This window comes from Pristis pectinata, chromosome 3 (genome assembly GCF_009764475.1).
Source record: "Pristis pectinata isolate sPriPec2 chromosome 3, sPriPec2.1.pri, whole genome shotgun sequence".
In the NCBI taxonomy this organism is placed as follows: domain Eukaryota; kingdom Metazoa; phylum Chordata; class Chondrichthyes; order Rhinopristiformes; family Pristidae; genus Pristis; species Pristis pectinata.
This window is the reverse complement of record NC_067407.1, coordinates 135104394-135122288: the sequence shown is the minus strand read 5'-3', so window position 1 is coordinate 135122288 and position 17895 is coordinate 135104394. Positions and strand designations below refer to the sequence as shown.

The 17895-nt window shown below is 46.4% G+C and overlaps 1 protein-coding gene across 2 annotated transcripts; it reads right to left on the bottom strand.

The window, feature by feature from the left end:
* Positions 1 to 659: 659 nt before the first annotated feature.
* LOC127568233 (microtubule-associated proteins 1A/1B light chain 3C-like) lies at positions 660 to 17621 on the bottom strand. Of its 2 annotated transcripts, none has more exons than XM_052011750.1 (4): positions 17428 to 17621; positions 17283 to 17338; positions 17075 to 17181; positions 660 to 3328 (listed from the first exon to the last, which is right to left on the bottom strand). In XM_052011750.1, exons 1-4 carry the CDS (start codon positions 17483 to 17485, stop codon positions 3253 to 3255), a joined length of 297 nt encoding a protein of 98 aa, XP_051867710.1. In that variant the 5' UTR covers positions 17486 to 17621; the 3' UTR covers positions 660 to 3252. The 2 variants fall into 2 exon arrangements, with proteins under 2 accessions (XP_051867710.1, XP_051867709.1); XM_052011749.1 differs by lacking the exon at positions 660 to 3328 and adding an exon at positions 11541 to 12335.
* Positions 17622 to 17895: the final 274 nt, after the last annotated feature.

Genomic DNA, 17895 nt, shown 5'->3' with positions numbered 1-17895 from the left:
AGGACATAATTTCAGCCACTAAATTAACCCAAAGCTATTTGTAATCATTTCATTTTGGCTACAGCATTAAGCCATTAGCTGATTAGTACAAGTTAAATATTCAAGGATAGATAAGACCATAAGACAAAGGAGCAGAAGTCAGCCATTCAGCCCATCAAGTCTGCTCCGCCATTCTATCATGAGCTGATCCGTTCTCCCATTTAGCCCCACTCCCCCTGCCTTCTTACCATAACCTTTGATGCCCTGGCTACTCAGATACTTATAAATCTCTGCCTTAATGACTTTGCCTCCACAGCCACCCGTGGCAACAAATTTCACAGATTCACCACTCTCTGGCTAAAGAAATTTCTCTGCATCTCTGTTCTGAATGGGTGCCCTTCAACCCTGAAGTCATGCCCTCTTGTACTAGACTCCCCTACTACGAAAAATAACTTTGCCACATCTACTCTGTCCAGGCCTTCTGATGAAGAGTTGAGTATAAAGTTATAGCCAAATATTAGAATTGGTTTATTATCACATACTGAGGTACAGTGAAAAATTTGTCTTGCATACTGTTCATACGGATCAATTCATTACACAGTGCACTGAGGTAGTACAAGGTAAAGCAATGCAGAATAAAGTGTTAGAGCTACAGAGTGCAGGTAGACGATCAGGTGCGATGAGGTAGATTGAGAGGTCAAGAGTCCATCTTATCATAGTAGTGGGATAGAACATGGACCACAGATGATGTTGTTCAAAAGGGAGTTGAGCAATAACATTCCCTTTCAAGTTTGTCCCAACCTTCCACTAATGCAGGACTTCAGTAGAATAAGTTAAATTACAACCAGCTGCAATATTTAAAGTAGACAGATAAATGGAATCTGTGCCATGGTTTCCAGAACTCCAGCCATGATATTTTTATACCTCATTCTCCCAATGTTTCAAATTTTAGTTCAAGCAGATCCACTGCTAGTATATACCACTTGGTTGTTAGTGTTGCTATGGTCCCACCATGGACTGTTTCCACAAAGAATTCAGCCCTCTAGTCTCCCCTATGCAACTGGATCACCAGTGCTGCTGTCCTACAATGGAAGTTAGATGTTCCAACTTTCACTTTGTGGCCAGCAACTAATCTCTATCATCAATCCAGATAAATACAAGGTATTGCATTTTGGGAGATCAAACCAGGGTAGGACATACAGTGAATGATAGGGTACATTATGGAACAGAGGAACCTCACGTTGTCCCATAATTCAATTCCCACTGCTGTCCGATGTAAAGTTACACAGTGCCACGAGGGCGATTCGATAAAACATGTTTATTAGCCGTGCACCGCTGAGGAGGAGGCTCTTCAGCACTCATCAAGAGTCGCTTCCCGAGTTCTCCCCGTACAAAGGGGTAGACAGAGATTTATACAGGTATCGTCATGCACACTTAATGCATACGGCGCCACAAGTTTCAATCAACCCGAGACAGCACACAATGTTTATTATAATTGAGTTATAATCAAGAAATTCAAAGGCAGGTATCACCCCTCATTGTTTAGACCAAGATTCCACCTCGATGTTTATTGCACCCAGTATTGCCACGGTCTAGCAGATTGGGACAGATCAATACCCCAGAAACAAAGTATTTAATACTCCATCCAGTGAGTCAGTGGCTTGCTTGCTCTTGTTGGAGAGGTATTTTTTCTATCAGCTAAAGGTATGGTCACAATTCTTAACCCTTTTCTTTCTCATTCCCTCCTTTTTATCACTACATGATAAACTAGAGTGGCGCAGAGAACAGGGCCGAGAGCTTATTAATAAGGACCTTGCAACAGGTATTTAGACAGGCCAGCACCACACAGCATACTATTATAGTAAGGATTAGTCCCACCGCTCCATGCAGCAGGTATGATGCCCACGATCCTCCTAGTAGCCACCCCAACCAACCTGTCCCTCCTGAAAATCCCTGCCTAAAACGATCTACTTGCCTCTGCATGTCCTGAATGGTATGAGAGATGTTGCAGGAGTCATCTCTCACATTAGTGACACATTTGTCCCCTACTATGGCACATACTCCTCCTTGCTGAGCCAACTGGTAGTCCACAGCATACCGGGTCTGCTGGGCATAAAGTCGAAGCTCCGCCAGTTCCCGGTTCACTGCCTTCAGGCCCTCCATAGTACTGTTTCCCAGTGCAGCCAGTCCACAAATAAGGTAGTTCCAGTTTTTTGCAGCTATAGTTGCTGCCGAACCCCCCCCCCCCCCAGAGAGAGAGTACTCAGGAATGCATAGCCTAACGACAATAAGGGAGACCCCAATGACATAGGATCCCTCCAATCCTCACAGAACTCCTCACTAACTGACTGCACCACAAGTCTTCGTCGGACATGAGCCTTCTGGGGGCAGGGGACTGTGAGCGGCCCGATCGTTCCCATTGCAATCCAGGCTGGCAGAGTGGGGGTGGCGGTGGTGTAAGTGCCATTAAAGAGGAACATATACCCTTCCTTGGCCCGGTAACAGGTTACATTACCCGATTGCCGTGAACTGGGCATTTGAGAATACCAAGAGATCCCAGCAACATCTCTCTCATGCTCCCTTAGGTAATTCTCCCTGGTTAGCCATTCTAAAGAGACATTAGACAATTTCACATGGGTCCCATTCCCTTCCCCACAAACCCATCGCTCTCCTGCAAGTAACCTCACACACCTAGTGGCAGCGCACTCACACCTAAACCATTCCTCCCTTAAACCCGCAATTCCTCTCTGTCCAAGTAGTAGTGGCACGTGATATCGTGTGCTGTACGATCACTATCCCACAACCCCAGTGAAGCAGTGAGAGAAGGACTGGTGGTGGGTTGTGCTACTAGGACTTCTTACTGTTCTTTGCAAGCATTTACCTGGTAGCACCCTCCGGTTAGTTCCTGTCTGCCCAATACACTTTGTTTTTGAGTATTCATACCTTATGAGGGCCCTGGGGCTCCAGCTTGGTGTGGCTACAAAAAGACCTTCCACTGACTCTGCCAAGGGGTAGCAAATGGTGCGATTCCCATGTAGCTGCATATGTACTTTGTAAAACAAATTCTCCTCTAACGCCCACACAAGAGTACTAGTAATGGTAAGGAGTCCGAATTTAAGAAATATCATCTTTCTTCCGGCGGCCATCGTTTACAGTCGCTCAGATGAATCCAGCGTTCCTGGCCCTTTACTTTCACGGCTGTTGGAGTTTGGAGTAGTATCTGGAAGGGCCCCTTCCACCGAGGTCCAAGTTTAGGGCGCTCCCAATCTCGTATCAGTACTGAGTCTCCGATTTCCAGGTCAGGCAGTTCCGCATTCTGTCCTTCAAGTGGTTTAAAGGCACTCGCCACCTGTGAATGAAGAAACTTTAAAGAGGACGTAAGTTGTCTGAAATACCTTCGTAGTCCATCCCCCATGATATTAAGGTCAACCTGGGTGGGGGGGGGGGGCTGGGTGTCAGCGTCCCATGGGGTTCTTCCCGGACATCCATAGACGATTTAGGCAGCCGATACCCTGGTGGCCAAGTGGGGGGGGGGGGGGGGGGGGGTAATTCTCATGTGGTATAATGCCAAAGGGAGAACCTTCAGCCAGTTTAGCCCTGTCTCTGACACTAATTTGGTTGGTTTATTCTTAAGGGTGTCGTTAGCTCGTTCTACTACACCTGCTGCCTGAGGGTGGTAGGTGCAGTGGAACTGCTGTTCGATATGCAGTGCCTCGCACAACTCCTTATTTATTTTCCCTATGAAGTGGGGGCCATTGTCTGAACTTATCTGTCGGGGTACCCAAACCTTGGTATAACCTCTGTAAGCAATAACTTCACCACCGTTGAGGCCTTATTGTTGGTGGTTGGAAAAGCTTCAATCCATCTACTAAATACATCAATGATAACGAGACAGTACTTGTAACAATGTACACGCAGTCATTCAATAAAGTCAAGTTGTATACATTCAAAAGGACCACCTGGCAAAGGGGTTTTGCCTGGGGTGCACCTCACCCCTTTCCCAGCATTGGTTTGTTGGCATATCAAACACGATTGTATTTTGCCTTGTGCTGCTTCCTCCAAACTGGGTCCTCACCAGGTATGCAGTAAAATGTTACTCATTCCCTCCTTGCCAAGGTGGGTGTCAGAGTGTAGGCAGTCAATAAGCATTGATAACAAAGAATCAGGTGTACATACTTGACTGACTGGAGTGATCCAGAGGTCATGTGGCGCAGAGTGCACGCACCCGTGCGCCTTCCACGTTTGTTTTTCGGAGTCAGGGGCGTCCCCCCCAGTAAGTGCTGCACAGTGACCATGTCTGGGGTGCCCTGCTTGTTATCTTTGGCTTGCAAAGAACTGCCTGTTCTTCTGCAGTCGAAACTGTTTTAGACCCATGGTGTGCTGCCAATTTAGCCTGTGTCCGCCCTGTTATTGCCCTGTGTTACTAGGGAGGCATCTGAAAGGTGAGCCGTGCATTTAATGATGGCCTGGAGGAGGTTCTTTACATAAGCCACATTCTGCATGGGGCTACCTGTAGAGGTCAAAAATCCTCTGTGCTCCTAGAGTTGGCCAAAATCATGGGCAACTCCAAAAGCATAATGGGAATCAGTGAAGATGTTAGCTACTTTGTCCTTGGCTATAATACAAGCTCCGGTCAGGGCAAAGAGTTCTGCTTTTTGGGCAGAGACTGGGGGCTGCAAAGATGCAGACTCCACAACCTGAGAGTCATTGACTATGGCATAGCCGCAAAGGCGAGTTCCCTGTTCGGAGACGTAGGAACTGCCGTCGACATACAGGTTTAAGTCGGCTGACTGGATGGTCTTACCTGAAAGGTCCGGACAGGGTGCAGTCAAAAAGTGGTTACTCATTAAACAGTCACGTGGTGGATCTGCAAGATCCTCAGGTGGGGCCTCTAGGAAGGTGGCAGGATTAATGGTGGTGCAGTATGCAAAAGTGAGGAGTGGGTTATTCAGGAGTGCTACCTCGTACCTGCTTAAGCAGGCTTGGGTAAGGTGTTGCGTCTGGTGAGAGGTTAAGAGTGCTGTTACAGTATGGGAGGAATAAATAACTACTGACTGTTGCAGGGTTATATTGGAGGCTGCTGTTACTAGGGAATAGATGGCTGGAAGCATTTGAGAACATGGCAGAAGCCCCCTAGCCACTGGTCCAGCCGGGTGGAGTAGTATGCCACCGGTCTTCTCCTATCCCCATGGGTCTGAGTAAGGATGGCTGTAGCGCAGTCCTTGAGGACATTCACGAAAAGCTGAAATGGACGATCATATAGAGGGCATCCCAGGGCCAGGGCACTGGCAAGGGCCTGCTTGAGCTTATCAAAGGCCTCCTTTTGTTCTTTCGTAAGTTTGAAATGTCCCCTGGACTGGCTTGAGGCCAGGGGTGAGAGGTGCTTAGTAAGGAGGGCTACGTTAGGTAGCCACTGCCTGCAGAAATTTACTAAACCTAAGAATGCGTGCATACCCTTCAGGGTAGCGGGTGGTGGCAATGATGGGAGCAATATGTTCGGGAGTGAGCCGCTGCTCAGTAGCACTTAAGGGGTTGCCCAGAAATTTCACCTGACGCTGGGTTCGTTTTACTCTGTGGAGGTATTACGTATCCCCAAGAGTGGAGCGCGTTAAGTAGTCTATTCATGTCCACAATGTTGACAGGCTCCGAGGGGCTTGCCAATAAAAAGGTCATTGACATACTGGACAACGGTGGATTTGTCATAAAGGTGCAACCCTTGAAGTTGTTTATGCAAAACTTGGGAAAAAATAGTCAGGGAGTCTATAAGACCTTGCGGGAGGCGCGTCCAAGTGTATTGCTGACCTTGGAAGGTGAAAGCAAACAGGTACTGCGAGTCGGGAGATAGGGGAAAATCGCAAAAAAAAATGCATGCTGCAGGTTCACAATAGTAAAAACACAGGAGTCGGCAGGGATGCTGCTGAGAATGGTGGCTGGATTCAGGAACATGGGATGTAGTGGCTCCACTATCTCATTGACCTTATGCAGGTCTTGTACAAGGCGCCATTCTGTCTGCCTGGGTTTGGGGATGGGTAAAATGGGGGTGTTGCAAGGTGATTGGCAAGGAACCAGGATGCCCTGTTTGCAGAATGAATCTATGAATCTCTCCCAAGGGGGTTCTGTGAGACAGAAGACAGTTGTACGCCCGGTCTTACACGGATTTGGACTGGGGTGTATCCTACCTCAGACTTCGACGCGACCCATAAATTGGGGGTTGGCTCATCCGAAGGGAGTCGGTGGGGCTGGTGGTGGTGTAAATGGCCTGTCACCGAGAAAGGAATGAGGTAATAAGTCAGGGTCCCTTCTGGCAGAGTCTGGGGAACCCCAAAAAGGCTTTTGTCTGCCTGTACCTGAAGCCGTTGGGCTAGGAATCCCAGCTCCTTCGGTTTATGACCCTCGTTAACTGACAGGGTAACGAGGGGACATCAAGCCTGACTGATTCCACAAGTCATTAGGCACTTGGACTAAAAGTGCTGCCCCCTCCTTACCCATTACTTCCCCTAGAATAATGATAGTCACCGTGCTACCCAGGAAAGGAGCATACAGCCATTCTAGCTCTCGAGGCCCCTGTGGGGTCATAAGCTAGCATCACATGCGGGTCAGGGGTATTCAAGGGTGGGTCAAAATCTGTTCGTGAAGTCCACCATCCACCACTGAGGCGGCTGGTGAATCCGGAGGGTCCGATGGGGTTTAGGGCCAGTAATGGTAATTCCTTCATCCAGGCATTGTATTTTGAGTCAGAGGGAGCAGAGCAGGTCCCTCCTGGCTAAATTAACCCCTAGGTTTGGGGTTACTGCAAATTGGATCAGGCATTCCCAATCTTCAAATTTCACTTGTAAGGGTTCAGTTAAGGGATAGGATCTTTCCTGTCCCTCCAGCCTGCTCAATGGAACTGAAGCAGTGGACAGTTTAAAATCATGCTGGGCGATACAAGGAGCTTCGAGGGTCAAGGTATTTGCTCCCATGTCTATCGTAGAGGATTGATTTCCCCTCAGCTAAGAAATTGATGATGGGTTCATCATCTGGGTTATCGGTGAAGGTAGGGTACATGGAATGGCTACTGTCCACAGCTAGTCAGGCAGAAAATGGGTTGTTGGTTGAGAATGGTTGTTATCTACCAGGGGGTTTAGTCTGCTGATGGTAGTAGTGGGGGCAGTCCCACTGCCACTGGTCAGGTGCCCCACAAAGGTAGCATCCTGTCAACCTGGCACTTGCCAGTGTGGGTTGTTGGGGTCCCCTGGGTCCTAGGTAATTACAAGAGGGCAGTGGTGGTGGCTCACACAGGGGCCCATACACTGGGGCTCTCAAGTCATTGGGGTACAGTGGATATCCTTTACCGGGCCGGTCAGCCCCTCCTGGAGCGCAAAGTTGCCGTTCCATTTGATAGCCCGCATTATTGGAGTAGGGAGGTTGGGGCCGAGGGGGTCTCTGGACCATTTCCTGTTTTACCCTTGTGGCTTTCGAATTGCACCCATTACTCCAGAAGTGGACTAGGGCTCTCCTCATGGCTTGTCGTGTGTGGTCAGGCCAGTTCATGTCATTAGTGTGGATAGCTGACACCACTCCCTCAGGGATGCATTGGAATAGGAGGGTGTTAAACTGGGGGGGGGCATTGCCTCTGTTGTAGGTGTCGTCCCCTGCATAGGTACCGTAAAGTGAACAGAAGTGGTCGCAAAAATCCAGGCTGTCCTCACCCTGTTTTGGTCGGCATTCTAAAACCTTAGTTACGTCAATAGGCTGTTGGAGGGTTTTGCGAAGGGCAGTTCTAATGGTGGTTACCTGGTCCTAGGTTGGAATGATAGGCACATATCCTGAGGCTTCCAAGGGGTGTAGATTTGGATTGTAGGATGAGCACTTGCTTGGGTTGGATCGGGATTGGGAATGCTCCTGTTGGGGAATTGTTTCTTAACCTTGGCTCGTTCAACATAGGTGGTAGGTTGGGATCTGTAGGGTCACCATAATCAGCAGCAGAATCAGAGTCAGTGTCTGTCTGAGAATCTATTGAAGGACTGTCCCCTACTAAAAAATTCCGTCACTTGTCTGTGGCCTTAGAGCCGCTTGTATGTGGGTTTCTTTGTCTACACTGATTTCTAGTTCGGGATGCAATAGGGCCACGGAATTGTCCTTGGGGCAGGACTTGGCTAGCAGTCGCTGGTGGCGAGGGCGGAACGGCTTGCAGACTAGCTGCATTATATGGAGGGGGGGGGTGGTGGTAGTGGTAGGTAGGGGCTGTAGGTCAGACCATCCAATCCTCCTTATTTTCATCCATATCATTAATTTGGAACAATAGGGGCACACCAGACATGTCGGGAGGTACCTCCACTTTATCCTTATTTCTTTTATTTTTATTCCTGCGTTTCTCCCTATTCTCCTCATCTACCCCTTCTCTCTCCCTTCTGTTCCTTTCAGCATCGTGGTCTCCACACTGAGACCTCAGGACTTCAACTCTTAGGATTTCCATTTTCATCACACACACTAATTCCCCTTCTGCACACATTATGCTCCCAACTATTCTGTTGGGATTTATTTGTTAGGTCTTCGGCCATTTTTCTCCAAGTAGACATTAATATTTTCCATTTTTCCCCCCGGTATTCTGTTCCCAAATTGCCTTTTCTGCCTTTAGGCACATCTACATCCCAAGTTCCCCCCAATGGCCATATCTCGTTCCCCAATTTTTTTTATTGAGGCATGCCAATAATTTACAGAAGTCACTCTCATTCTTTGGATCATCTTTACATAACTTAGATAGTGGGGTATTGGACCCAGACTTTGTCCCATTTTGTATTCTTCCCAATCGTACAGTACAAATCACTGCGATTATCTATAAGATCAGTCTCTTTCCTTCACCCACTTCAGGTTCCTGACCTTCCCGTGGGGGATTTCCCCTCTTAAGAACTGGTTTAAGGCAGGGTGGTAGTACTGATCTCAAAACTTAGAGCTCAAAAACCTTTAATTTCACAAACTTAAAACCCAAACCTGGGGAGACAAACCCCAAACCTGAACCTAACTGTGGCACTCGGACAGGTTCACGAGGAGTCCGTCAGAGGGTTTTCGATAAGCAAAGGGATCGGTCAGCAGTCCAGCTGCCCAAGAGGGATCAAGGTGAATTTTACCTCGTGGGCCCTTCCACCTCAGGTAGTCGTGGTCCCCATCGATCGCTCACGCTGCTTCCAAAACAGTGTTGGACTCCTGACTGGCTCGCCAATTGTTGTCCCGTAATTCAATTCTCACTGCTGTCTGATGTAAAGCTACACAGTGCCACGAGGTCGATTTGATAAAACACGTTTATTAGCAGTGCACTGCTAAAGAGAAGGCTCTTCAGCACTCATCAAGAGTCACTGAGTTCTCCCAGTACAAAGGGGTAGACAGATTTATACATGTATTGTCACGCACACTTAATGCATACGGCGCCAGAAGTCTCGGTCAATCCAAGACAGACAGCACACCTATTGTTTATTATAATTGAGTTATAATCAAGAAATTTAAAGGCAGGTATCACCCTTCATTGTTTAGACCAAGATTCCACCTCGATGTTTACTGCACCCAGTATCGCTACAGTCTAGCAGATCAATACCTGGAACAAAGTATTTAACACTCCATCTAGTGAGTCAGTGGCTTGCTTGCTCTTGCTGGAGAGGTATTTTTTCTATCAGTTATAGGTATGGTCACAATTCTTAACCCTTTTCTTCCTCACTCAGAGTGCATAGTTTGCTGAAAGCAGTGTCACAGGTAGATAGGGTGAAGGCAGCATTTGGCATGAGTCTTAGGAGTTAAGACATGTTGCATATACAGGTTATACAAGATATTGGTGAGGCTGCATGCGTGGAGTATTGTGTACAGTTTTGGTCACCCTATCATAGGAAAGGTGTTATTAAACTAAAAGGTGCAGAAAAGATTGACTAGGATGTTGCCTGTACTTGGGGGGGGGGGGGGGCCTGAGTTACAGGGAGATGTTGTGTAGATTAGGACTTCATTCCCTGGAATGTAGGAGTTTGAGGGGTGACCCGAGATGAATACAGGGGTAGAGACAGCGTGAAAGTACAATCTCCCCTCCTGGAGGAGGGAGTGCTTAAAAAAAAAACCAGGAGGGCATAGATTTAAGATCAGTGGCCATTTCTTCATGCAAAGGGTGGTGCATATTTTGAATGTGCTGCCAGAAATAGTGGTTGAGGTGGGCACATTAGGAACACTTAAAAGCCATCCAGATAAGGATAGAAGTTTAAGAGCACTACGGGGCTAGCTCACCAGTCAGTCAGCCAGCATGGAGGAGTTGCCTGAAGGGCCCCCATTTCCATGCTGTACAAATGAGTCCAGAGTACTGCATCTTTGCAGGGTGCAAATGGTCATTTCCATTATCCCAATGTCCCTTTTTTTAAAAAAAATACCAATACTTCCAAAGTCTTCCTTTACTCCTGAAGAGGATTTTTAATTTCCCTCTAAGTTGCTAGAGCCCTTGGCTGTGGATACATTTCACTGTGTTGATGTACATGTGACTAATAAATAGATATCTTGAAGTTTCAGCATCATGCACCAAGAACAGAATTGTAAAGATAACAATATTCACCAGCTATTCAAAGGAAGTCCAACCTCAAGTGTTCAGTTCTGGTCATCACATAGGATCCAGAAGGCATCCAAGGAACCAGGAAAGAGCCAAGTACAGGGGAATGAATAGTTACAAGGGTAGATTAGCAGCTAGAACTTAAGGGGAGAGTTGACTGAGTTACACAAAAGTCTAGTGGGATTTGTTCCCTTTCCTGGAGGGGAAAGCACTAGAGGTCACTGGCATAAAAAAGTGAAAAGAATCAAGAGCAAGAAGGAAAAACGCAGGTGTTGTGGAGCCAGGTACTATTGTGGTCCTTAGAGAAATTGGATAAGTGAAAGAAAAATATTTTAAGGCTATAGAGAAAAGACTGGTAGATGGAACTGGTTACCCATCTAACAAACCAGCATGAAGTGCTTACAACTCAAGGCCATTCATCCCTTATGGGATACAATATTTTTTCAGCAATGAAGGAACACCAGTCACCTCTGCATGGTTCTGCAGACCTTTACAAATACCACTGGAACTAGACCTTAATGAAAATGCAATGTGAACTTTTACCTCATTACTTTACACTTGAGCCCAGGGGCCATTTCTCCAGTCTAGGACTTGGCTATGGTTGCAAGAGAAATTTCTCCAGTCATCTGGAACAGGGGGCAGATAATGCTCAGCAGTATTATCGAAACAGGTTGGAATGAACACTACACAGGGTGAAAGGGAAAACAAATGTTGGAAGATACTGAAGAGCAAGTTTAAGTAGCTTGTTCTTACTTCAAGATGCATGCATTCAGGTACCTTCTCCACCCCTCAACATTCAGGGCAAGGGAAAAAAAACAACTCCCTTTGAAAGCTGCAATTGGCTTAAGCAGCAAGTTGAGATGACCAGCAGATCATCTGCATTTTTTAAACTCAAGTCAAACTTCGGTATTCCATTTCAGGACATTAGTGCTATTCAAACCAAAGTCAAGCAGCTTGTCTTGATTAGGTTACTATAACATTTGCCGCATTAATGTTCTCCAGACACAATTTATAGGTAAACAGCCTTTAATTGCCTTAAGTATAGAACATCCACAAATATGTCATTAACAGGGGTTTTATTGAAATTGCAAGTTTGTCAGTTATTAAAAATTGCAATACAGATTAAAGTGTTCTTCCAAACAAGAATTGGAAAGAACACCAATAAATATTGAAACAATAGGGCAAGGTATCAAGAAAAACAATACAACTCAGGCAAAACTAAGTGCTCATGTGTAAATAAGAGCGTCAAATCAGAATTAGTTAGTACCAGCACCAAAATGACTGGTCAAGCCCTGCAGTGCTTCAGTTCACTTGGTATTTCTTCAGAACTGTTAGAAGATTGAAGTTAGTAAGTGTGGACATTGCACTTGTAGCAATGGCAAACTGCACGGTGATGGATTATTTCACTTGTGCCACATCTCCCTTTCCCTGAGTTAAGTACATCACCTCTCTTGGCTCATGTTTAAATAAGGTTTGATTAAAACAATTAGCTTAATAAAAATGTTAAGTGTCCACCATAAACGCTTCCAATTGTTAAATTGTCACCTTCTGAACTTAAAAATATTTCAAGCAGTGCGTGATGAGCAATATCAAATCAGATTTCTTTCCAGACCCTCACTCCAAATCAAATCTTCACTAGCTTGCCCCAAACATCTCCTGGGATGCATAGGAGAAGTAGAGGAAGCCATCAGAATCCCTGAATTCTTCATCTAATTCACCAATGGTGGCAGACATGTTGGTGAGGCTCCTGTTCTTCACCAGAAGGTAGAATGTTTGATTGGGTGTCAGAGCTAACCGGTTCCTGTGGAAAGGACAGGACCCACCAATGAGAAAAAGGTAACAAGCAAATTCAGTGGGCTAATGTTTGAGAACTTAAACCAAGACTTAATCAGGTTTATTATCACCAACTTAAATAACAAGTTGGTTTTGTGGCAGCAAGACAAAATTGCAAAAAAAATCAATAATGCAAAAAGGATAACAAAAAGGTATGTTTGTTGGTTCATGGACTATTCAGAAATATTAGGCCAAGACTCATTAATACTCAGCCATCTCCTGTTCCATTTGCTGAAACGACAACTTTATAAAGCACAACTAGACCTACTTTTCAGTCTCTTGCCAACACCACCACATTCATCCTCTCCCCTGGGCTTCACCCCAGTCCCTTCCACCAATTTAACTCCATTTAGTGGTTAGTGGAAGGTCTCATATCCTAGCCACATGGGCAAAGCTGGTTATGGGGGGGGGGGGGGGGGGGGGGGGGGTGGGGGTGGGCAGGCAGAGGTGGGGTGTTTGTGGGCAAGGTGCAGCGTTATAGTAGTCAAGTTAAGGGTAGAATACTGGATCTGGGAGATGCAAGAGACTGCAGATGCTGCAGTTTGCAGCAACAATCTGCTGGAGAAACTCAGTGGGTTGAGCAGCATCTGTGGGGTTGAAAGGAACTGTCAGCATTTCAGGACCCAATGCAGGGTTTCCACCCGAAGCATTGGCAATTCCTCTTACCCTCACAGATGCTGCTTGACCCACTGAGTTCCTCCAGCAGATTGTTTGTTGAACTGGAAGCCCAGTTCAGAGCCCACTATAGTAACTGAGGAATTTAAAGTTCAAGTTACAACCATGAAGCTAGTGGACAGCAGATGTCTCCCCACCTCCCCTGTTGCGTTCAGGGGTGTTGGAGGGAAGAAAGTCTGCCATCTTAACCTGGTCTTTGAGCCAACCCAATGTGGTCAACTCCTTCAAATAGACACTGAAGAAAAAAAATGTAACCTTGGCTTTACAAGTGACCACACCCTGTGAATTGTAGCAATCTTAAAGGCCCAGATTTAGACTCAAGGCATCAAGACTAATCCTGAAATGCATCTTCATTTACTTCAACTTTCTAGAGAAAGATGGATTAGGTACATCTTCCCTGTATCAAATGTGTTAGGAGCATTGAGGGATACAGATGTTTCAACACCAGCCTCCATCACATGCTCAATGTCAGCCACACCTACCCCCATACATTATAGAGAAACAACCTGGAATCTAGATGAAAAACACGACACTGGAGGATCTCAGCAGAACAGGCAGCATCTGTGGAGAAAAGCAGGCAGTTAACACTTCAGGTCAGGACCCTTCTTGAGGGTCCTGACCCTGGAGGGAAAAGCTGAGTAGTGATAGGTGGACAAGAGGGGAGGTGGGGTGGGCACAAGGTGGTGATAGGTAGAAGCAGGTAAGAGATAGTGATAGGCAGGTACAGGGGAGAGCAAATCCACCAGGGGGATGGGTAAAAGGCTAGGAAAGGGAAGAGGAGAAGCAGCATGGTGGGGTTGTGGGGACCCCCCCCCACACCTGCCTATCACCATCTCTTACCTGCATCTACTTAAGACCTTGTGCCCACCCCGCCTCCCCTCCTTCATCCACATCACTGCTCTGCTTTTCCCTCCTATACATTGGGCTTCCCCTTTTCCTATCTTCAGTCCTGAAGAAGGGTCCTGACCTGAAACATTGATCACCTGCTTTTCTCCACGGATGCTGCCCGGCCTGCTTGAGTTCCTCCAGCATCATTGTGTTTTCCATACATTATAGATAGGGGCAGCACAAGTTAAAACCCTAAAGGAAACTGCTAACCCCTCATGGGTTTGATTCCAGACAGCAGCAAGAATCATTCCAGATGGAGGACCATTTCACACAGCTCTTTAAAGATCACACAAACATTTCCCCATGACTGGGGAAAACATTCACCAGAAGGACTGCAGCAGTTCAAGGTGGTATCTCATCATCAAGGGCAATAAATGCTGGTCTTAGATTGTACAAACAGTCCCCTGGGCTATTGGTCTGCTCGTTAATTTAACCAAGAGTTAAAATGGGTGCAGAAACTTAACAGCAAGCTACTCCAGTGAAAGCAGACAATTTCTCTACAACAAAATGTTGTTGAGAAGAATCCATCCCAGCCAGTTCTAATCAGCCCAAATCATACCCAGTCAGAAATAATGCCACTATAGCATCACAAAACACTGGAGGAACTCAGCAGATCAGGCTGTAGCCATGACAAATGTCAACTGTCCATTTCCCTCCATAGATGCTACCCAACCTGCCAAGTTCTTCCAGCGGTTTGTGTGTTGCTCCCGATTCCAGCACCTACAGTCTCTTGTGTCTTAAGTGGGGTATCAAGAACAAGGAAGGACCCTTAAATTGAAGGCAGTGAAGAGCCAGATTGTTTAAAGCAGAACATAGAAAAACTACAGCACAATTCAGGCCCTTCAGCCCACAAAGCTGTGCCAAACATGTTCCTACCTTAGAAGTTACTAGGCTTACCCATAGCCCTCTATTTTTCTCAGTGCCATGTACCTATCCAACAGTCTCTTAAAAGAGACTATCGTATCCACCTCCACCACCATTGCCAGCAGCCCATTCCATGCACTCACCACTGAGTAAAAAAGACTTACCCCTGACATCTCCTCTATACCTACTCCCCAGCACCTTAAACCTATGTCCTCTTGTGGCCACCACTTCAGCCCTGGGGAGAAGCCTCTGACTATCTAACCAGTCAATACCTCTCATCATCTTATATACCTCTATCAGGTCCCCCCTCATCCTCCGTCACTCCAAGGAGAAGAGGCCAAGTTCCCTCAATATACCTGCATAAGGCATGCTCTGCATTCCAGGCAGCATCCTTGTAAATCTCCTCTGCACCCTTTCTGTGGCTTCCACATCCTTCCTGTAGTGAGGCGACCAGAACTGAGTACAGTACTCCAAGTGGGGTCTGACCAGGGTCCTACATAGCTGCAACAATACCTCTCGGCTCCTAAATTCAATTCCCCGATTGATAAAGGACAATACACCATATACATTCTTAACCACAGAGTCAACCTGCACAGCCATTTTGAGCGTCCTATGGACTTGGACCCCAAGATCCCTCTGATCCTCCACACTGCTAAGAGTCCTACCATTAAGACTATATTCTGCCATCAGATTTGACCTACCAAAATGAGCCACTTCGCACTCATCTGGGTTGAGCTACATCTGCCACTTCTCAGCTCAACTTTGCATCCTATCTATGTACCACTGTAACCTCTGACAGCCCTCCACACTATCCACAACACCTCCAACCTTTGTGTCATCCACAAACTTACTAACCCATCCCGCCACTTCCTCATCCAGGTCATTTAAAAAATCACGAAGAGCAAGGGTCCCGGTACAGTTTCGAGGGACACCACTGGTCACTGACCTCCATGCAGAATACGACCCTTCAACATCCACTCTGTACGCCAGCCAGTTCCGAATCCACACTGCAATGTCCCCTTGGATCCCATGCCTCCTTACTTTCTCAATAAGCCTTGCATAGGGTACCTTATCAAACACTTGGCTGAAATCCATGTACACTACATCTACTGCTCTCCCTTCATCGATGTGTTTAGTCACATCCTCAAAAAAATTCAATCAGGCTCATAAGACAGGACCTGCCCTTGACAGAGCCATGCTGACTATTCCTAATCATATTATATCTCTCCAAATGTTCATAGATCCTGCCTCTCAGCATCTTCTCCATCAGCTTACCAACCACTGAGGTGAGACTCACCAGTGTAATTCCCTGGGCTATCCTACTCCCTTTCTTGAAAGAGGGAACAACATCCACAACCAACCAATTTTCCAGAACCTCTCCCGTCTCTATCAACGATGCAAAGATCATCGTCAGAGGCTCAGCAATTCCTTCCCTCGCCTCCCACAGCAGCCTGGGGTACATCTCATCTGGTCCCAGCAACTTATGTAACTTGATGCTTTCCAAAAGTTTCAGCACCACCTCTTTCCTAATATCTACAGGCTCAAGCTTTTCAGGCCGCTGCAAGTCCCCACTACAATCCCCCAGATCTTTTTCTGTAGTGAATACTGACGTAAAGTATTCATTAAGTACCTCTGCCATTTCTTCTGGATCCATACACACTTTCCTACTGCTGTACTTGATAGGCCCTATTCTTGCCCATCTTATCCTCTTGCTCTTCACATATCTGTAGAATGCCTTGGGGTTTTCCTTAATCCTGCCCGCCAAGGCCTTCTCATGTCCCCTTCTGGCTCTCTTAATCGCCTTCTTAAGCTCCTTCCTATTAGCCTTATACTCTTCCAGATCTAACATTACCCAGCTCTCTGTACCTTTTGTAAGCTTCTCTTTTCCTTTTGACTAGATTTATTATAGCCACGGTACAACACAGTTTCTGTATCCCCTCATGACTCCCATCTCATTGGAACATGCCTATGCAGAACTCCACACAAATATCCCCTGAATATTTGCCACATTTCTTCCGTACTTTTCCTTGAGACCATCTTTTCCCTATCTAATCTTCCAATTTCCTGCCTGAGAGCCTCAATTCCCTTTACTTCAAGTAAACACCTTTCTAGCCTGTCTGTTCCTCGCTCTGCCCAGTGCTAACATAAAAGAGATAGAATTATGATCACTATCACCAAAATGTTCACCCACTGAGAGATCCGACACCTGACCAGGTTCATTTCCCAATACCAACTCAAGCACAACCTCTCCTCTTGTAGGCCTTTCTACAACCCTTGTACCTGATAGTGGTGGTGAAGTGGCCCATCGACACATCCTGAGGAACCAGGTATTTAGTTCTCTCCAAGGAACTCAGATGAACCTCGCCTGGAAAGCGCTCCACAATAACCTGTGGGGGAAAAACAGGGGGTCGCTGTAACTTTGAGCCAAAGTGAAGCTAGTGAATTAAAGATGGAGATGGCGAGCCCATCAGTGAAGGAACCACCTTACCGGGATCTTCTGTGGGTACTTGGAGCGAACGAGTGCAGATTCCTCCTTCCTTGCAGCTGTAAGAACGGGACAGAACACAAACAGTTCAAGTTCACCTTTAAACTACAGGCAGAAGTTAGAGGTCGTTAGCTCAGGGGGAACTCACCAAAGGTTTTCCTGTGTTTGAACCGTTGAGTTCCATGACTCCGGTGCACTACCGCCATTGTAGGAACTCAGGCTCTTCCCACCTACTGTCCTGATAGCCCGTCGTTGCGCTTTTCAGAGATATGAGCATGTGGAGAAACCCGGACTGGATTATATAGTATTCCTGGAATTGGGGGGGAAAAGATCCACCATACGAATTCTTAGCAATGCTTGGGAACGAGGTTCTGCTTAATTGCTTTCAGTGACCAATCACTTCCGACTGGTTAATAATTGCAATCAGCATGACAACGTTTTGTTTAAGCCGAGAGGTCTAAGATATTTCCCTCTTTTGTAAATTGCTAATTACGATGACTTAGGTTGTCAGTCAAAAAATTCCACATTGCTGCTCTTGATGTTCGTGTCACGGCGGCTCAGCTGTTCCGAGGACCTCATTGGCTGCACTACAGAAATGTTGCAAATAACTTTAACT

Coding starts and splice junctions, on each gene's coding strand:
- LOC127568233 (XM_052011749.1), bottom strand. CDS start 17,485: ATGGCGGTAGTGCACCGGAGTCATGGAACTCAACGGTTCAAACACAGG. Junction 17,339..17,427: donor CAAACACAGGAAAACCTTTG/GTGAGTTCCCCC, acceptor CCGTTCTTACAG/CTGCAAGGAAGGAGGAATCT. Junction 17,182..17,282: donor AGTACCCACAGAAGATCCCG/GTAAGGTGGTTC, acceptor TTTCCCCCACAG/GTTATTGTGGAGCGCTTTCC.